We start from the raw sequence: 6131 nt of genomic DNA, 5'->3' as shown, positions 1-6131 counted from the left end.
GCCAGCCCGGGCCCAGGTGCCTGCTGGCAGCCAGAGGGAAGCCAGCCTGGGTCCCCAGAGCTTGCGGGAGGCGAGAGGGCAACCAGCCGGTGCCGGCAGCCAGGGAAAGGAAGGCCTACTTTTGCACGAATTTCGTGCATTGAGCCTCTAGTACATCTATAAAAGGATTTCGCCAACTCGGGAGCAGAGCAAACAGGTCAAGTGTGATCCACAAATCTGATGCTATGTCAACAAAAAATTTTGGACCTGATAAACATCTTTCCCCTCTTGCCCAACTGGAGTGACTCATTTGGTTGAGTGTAGTCCTGTGCACCAAAGGGTTGCTAGTTCAATTTCTAGTCAGGGCACATGCCTCAGTTGCAGGTTCAGTCCCTGATTGGGGAACCTATGGAAGGCAACCTATTCATGTTTCTCTCTCACATCAATGCATCTGTCTCTCTCTCTCTTTCTCTCTTTCTCTTTCAAAATTTACAAAAATTTTAATCTTTCCCCTCTCAAAATGAAGTATTTATACAAAATCAAACCATGAAATGGAGTCAGAGTAAAGAGCAGAATTATGAAAATGCTTTCACGTAAAATAAGAAGAAACTGAAAGAAATGTCAGCTTTCTCTCCTTCAGTAAAATGCAAAAGACACACTGTCTGTGAGACAGGAACAGAAAAGCAACTATAGAAATAAAACATTTATTTTAAAGGGTGTGAATAGTCATTACTTTTATAGTGATTTTTAAACTCAATTCTCTCGACAGCTGTATGAAGTAGATTTGCAGATGTAAAAACTGAGGAACTGGTTTAGGTAACTTGCCCCAGATTGCACTAACTGAATTGGCAGAACTGGGATTGAAAACCAGAGATTCTGGCTCCAGAGGCCACCTGCTTAACACTAGAGCACTTTTTGCATCAGGAAATGCCAATGCAGATTGAGTTTATTTCAGAGGTGAGACTCATAAAAGAGGATTTCCAAGAAACTAAAATGTCCAAAGCAAAATTAAAATCCTCATTAAAGTTAGATTAGAACTGAAACTCCAGAAAATTAGGGAAGAACTAATACTCTCTCACTTCTGTCCAGTGGTTGCTAAATGCCAAACATTGTCCTAAATGCATTCCTTCATTAATTTATAAAACCTTTCCAATAGCACAAGGTAGATATTACTATTATCCTCATTTTACAGTTTATGAATCAAAGCAATGGAGAGGATAAGTGACTTGCCAGAGACCACACAGCTAGTAAATGAGAAAACTTGAAGCAAAGCAGATTCATATAGGGTTTCCCAAAAAATGTATATATATTTTAATAGCTGATAGCTGTTAAGTGAAAGAGAAATGTATTTTAATAAACACTGCCTTTATAATTATTAAAAGTGTGTGTATACATTTTTTGGGACTCCCTGTATATCCCAGGTCTAAGTGAATGCTCACTATGTTACACAACTTAACTGAAATATAAGTATTATTGAATTTCTGAAATTTTGCAGACAAGAATTCCTCTTACTTTGTGATTGTGATTGTGAATTTACTTAATTTTCTCAAAGTATTGTTTTGTATTTCAATTATATTCTGACCTTGTTAGTTCATTTTTATATCCTTTTGACCTATTACTATAAATCATGGTCTCAGGGAAAACACATATTTACAGAAGAATATAATTACAAATTGAATATTCTTTAAAATCAAACTCTTCTACATGTTTTCATGAGTGGAGAGGAGGCTCAAAGTTGTAACACCAGTTTCCTACCATGTAAAAATTTAATGTTATTGAACACAGTTTAAACAAGATAGAGAATCTCTCATTGTTTTTACAGGTCCAAGAACTATTTATTGTCTTGTGTTTTTTGTCAGAAATTTTTGCCTGCTTTGTAGCATAATGATTTATTAAATGAATAATTGATGGCCAAATTCCCATTTAGCAGCAGTCCAAAGTTTTAGTGAGTGTACTGGCATACTGCTAAAGATATTTTCCATCCAGGCATCCAAGTCATTATCGGGTCCACAGGATTTGCCCAGGTTTTTTGTTGTTGTTTTGGGGGAGAAGAGGCATTATTTTATTTTGTTTTTGAGACTATGATTATTGGAAAATTTTTTTAAAATTTTTGAGGCAGCTCTCATGGAGGCAGCTAGCGTGAGGCTGGGGCACTGAGCCTCACCTTGCGCCCTGCGCTGCCCAGACTAGCAAACAATACAGTCAGGGTGGCTAAAGGTGATCCCAAGAAGCCAAAGGGTAAGATGTCTGCTTATGCCTTTTTTCTGCAGACATGCAGAGAGGAACATAAGAAGAAAAGCCCAGAAGTTCCCGTCAATTTTGCAGAATTTTCTAAGAAGTGCTCTGAGAGGTGGAAGACAATGTCAGCAAAAGAGAAATCTAAATTTAATGAGATGGCAAAGGCAGATAAAGTACACTATGATTGGGAAATGAAGGATTGTGGACCAGCTAAGGGAGGCAAGAAGAAGAAGGACCCAAATGTCCCCAAAGGCCAATGTCTGGATTTTTCCTTTTTCTGCTCAGAATTCTGCCCCAAGATCAAATCCACAAACCCTGGAATTTATTTTGGATATATGGCAAAGAAGCTGGGCAAGATGTGGAATAATTTAAGTGACAGTGAAAAGCAGCTTTACAACAATAAGGCTGCAAAGCTGAAGGAGAAGTATGAGAAGGATGTCACCAACTATAAGTCTAAAGGCAAGTTGGATGGCACAAAGAGTCTTACTAAAGTTGCCTGGAAAAAGGTGCAAGAAGAAGATGAAGAGGAGGAGGAGGAAGAAGAAAGGAGGAGGAGGAGAGGAGAGGGTGGTGAGGGGGAGGAGGGGGATAAAAAAACTGTTTATCTGTCTCCTTGTGAATACCTTAGTGTAGGGGAGCACCCTAATTGACACAGCTCTTATTTGAGAGGTGTCTGTTGCCCTCAGTAGGATTAATTACACATTTGGATCTGATCATATGTAGTCTCTCAAAGTGCTCCAGAAATTGTCCTTGGTTTGCATGAAGTGGCCATGGGTGTCTGGAGCACCCAGAAACTGTATCAAAGTTGTACATATTTCCAAACATTTTTAAAATGAAAAGGCTCTCGTGTTCTCCTCACTCTGTGTCCTTTGCTGTTGGTGTGATAAGGCATTTAAAGATGTTTCTGGCATTTTCTTTTTTTTTTTTTTTTAATCTGTAAGGTGTTGTTAACTATTCGGTTATAGGCTAGAAATCCTGAGTTCTCAACTGCACATATCTATAGTTTGTAAAATGAACAAACAACCAAGACAAGCTCTTGATGCTCTTTGCTTAGCGTTGAGACTTAGGGAAGATGCCTTTTGGAGGGGCCGCAGCTCAGGGCGTGCCTATGAGGCTGGATCTGTGGACAGTGCAGTGAGCATCCATTGAGCTTCAGGTTGTCTTGTTCTTGTATATAGTGACAGAGCTTCCTGCCATTCTTAGCTGTGGAAAGTGGGGTCAGCTGGCATGAAAAGTGTTTGGGTCATTTTTAGTTAAATGTGGTAGTTTTAAACTGTTTGTTTTTTTAAAAAAAAAAACTGTACAACTCTTCATTGTCACCAAAGTGAAGAGTCACTGCATCAATAAAACTTTAAGAACCTTTTGTACTAAACACAGTTTACAATGTTCTGTTATTTTTTGTATGTTTAGAATGCTGAAATGTTTTTAAAGTTAAATAAAAACAGTATTACATTTTTTTAAAATTTCTAATTTGTAGACAAGTAGATAATTTTAAATGGAGATTCCCTCAGATAGAGATTGTTCTGATATGAAAAATTGCAGACATATATCATGGAATAATCAGCCTCAGACATATGGATCCAGACACATTCTAGAGTTTTCCAGGCAAAGCCATTTTTGAAAACAAGAAGCCCAATCATCCTTAGTCAAAAATACTTTCCTAAAGAATTTACGTTTAATCTTATATTATTTATTATTTCAGAAAATCATTTACATTTTTATCAAAGTACTAGTAGCCCGTTTGCACGAAGATTCGTGCAATAGACCTTCATTCACCTGGCTGCCTGCACCAGTTTTCTGCCGGCACCAGGGACCCAGGCCTTGGCTGTGGCCACCGCCTTCTGCCTTTTTCAGGGTCGGGGCTTGGCCCCGGGCGGTGGCCTTGGGCTCGGCGGCACCAAACATCCTTGCTAAGGATCGCAGGAGCCGACCCCCAGTGGTTTCCTGCGATCCGTGCAGGCTGCCCACTGGTGCCCAAGGCCGGGAAAGCCTCCGCCCCAGGCTTTCCTGGCCTTGGGCTCAGCGGCACCCAGCGTCCCTGCTACCGATCACAGGAGCCGACCCCCAGTGGTTTCCTGCGATCGGTGCAGGCTCCCCGCTGGTGCCCAAGGCCCAGAAAGCCTCGGCCCCTGGGACCCCCGGGAGCGGCGGGAGGGGCGGGATGGGCACGGCCAAGCCCCCCCAGGTGGCCAATCGACCCGGAACCCCCGGGAGGGGCGGGAGGGGCCCGGCACGCCCCCCCGGGGTGCCGATCGCCCCAGGCACCCAGGGGAGTGGCGGCATGGGCCCGGCACGCCCCCCCGGGATGCCGATCACCCCAGGCACCCCCAGGAGTGGCGGTATGGGCCCGGCCACTGGGCACCGCCATCTTGATCTTCTCAACGGCGGATATGCCACCCGGAGTCCCGCCCCCAGCCTCCTGCCGGCCCAATCGTGGGCATAGCAGAGGTGCGGTCAATTTGCATGTTTCTCTATTATAAGGTAAGATTATTAAAAGTTGACATTTGTTACATGTTCATTTGTGAATAAAAAGTATTTCAAAACCAAGAATTTTCAGAAAGCAGAAAATGAAAACAAAATTTTTTATGCTTCAGGCATTTGTCTAAAGACTTGTCTAATATTCATCTCTTTTATTTAGCAAAACCTTCTAGAAATTAGAAATAGTATATCTATTATTCCAAATGACACTGAATGAAATTAATTTGCTTAAAATTAATACAGATAGATATCAAAACACAATTGTTCTTTTTAACTATTCAAGAATCAACTACATGTTTACTACCTCACTCAGAATAGTTCCTGTTTAACTCTATTCCTGTTATACAGAATATTAGGATGAATCCCAAATATCATATTGGTCTCTCGGAAACCAAAGGAGATGGGTGATCACAGGAATCATAAGTAGTTTTGTCCTTAATAAATTTGCCTTTTGCTAAGAATTCCCTTTTCAGGAAGGGGATGATATTTTACTTATAATTAAATGTTATAATATTCTGAAGTACTCCTACAGCTTTTCTCAGAATAATTAATTATTCACATGAGGAATTTCTTCCAACCCATATCCTATTGTTTGCCACTTGAAGATTTTGTGGTCACATGTAACATGAGTTTCTTCAGTGGCCACAGGAATGACAGCACAACCCACAATGGAGAGGAGTATTTCATGTTCCCTCAGACATCAGATCAATTTCCAATTATGAGTAAATGTTATTCATTCTTCACATTCATGTCAAGGTTCAATTTATGCTTTAGCCTTGTGAAATTCTTGAATAAAAATTTTGTTGCTGTTTTATCTCTTGCACTCGGTTTTCTTTCCACTAAAGCCATTAACAGGAGGCAAGCCACTGAATGGCTTTGTAAGTAGCTTTTTTGAATAACCTCCCTGGGGATATTACAGAGATAGAGAAACTTTAATAGCATTTTGTTTTCCTCAGTACATCCCCAGATTTTAATGTGCCTGAACTTAATGCACTAGAAACAAGCATATGTTGTCTTACCTGGGATCTCTTCTCATGTCTAAAAAACATCTACCACAAAAATACTAGTTGCGCCCTAGCCTACTTGGCTCAGTGGATAGAGCATTGGCCTGCGGAGTGACGGTTCCTGGGTTCGATTCTGGTCAAGGGCATGTTCCCAGGTTGCAGTGTGGGGTGTGTAGGGGGGCAGCCGATCAATGATTCACTCTCATCATTGATGTTTCTATCTCTTCTCCTCCCTTCCTTTCTTAAATTGATAAGTGTATATGTATAAATATATATATATATATATATATATATATATATATATATATATATATATATATATATTAGTTGCTTGATATATTTATAAGTAAGTAGAAAAACTAAAATAATGAACAAAGAACACAATCACAGTATAATCTGCAAAAGCAGGAGGCTATTGTCCTTTATGGCAAA

At 40.5% G+C, this 6131-nt stretch overlaps 1 protein-coding gene across 1 annotated transcript; it reads left to right on the top strand.

Annotated features, from left to right (window-relative positions):
• Positions 1-525: 525 nt before the first annotated feature.
• On the top strand, positions 526-2867 carry LOC307104474 (high mobility group protein B3-like; the record flags this gene model as incomplete). The annotated part of the gene is made up of 2 exons (XM_079779367.1): positions 526-572; positions 2165-2867. 2 exons carry the CDS (start codon positions 526-528, stop codon positions 2865-2867), a joined length of 750 nt encoding a protein of 249 aa, XP_079635493.1.
• Positions 2868-6131: the final 3264 nt, after the last annotated feature.

This window comes from Cnephaeus nilssonii (assembly GCF_951640355.1).
Source record: "Cnephaeus nilssonii genome assembly, chromosome: 8".
Taxonomy (NCBI): domain Eukaryota; kingdom Metazoa; phylum Chordata; class Mammalia; order Chiroptera; family Vespertilionidae; genus Cnephaeus; species Cnephaeus nilssonii.
Note: the sequence above shows the minus strand (reverse complement) of the source record. Positions and strands in the feature narration are given on the sequence as shown.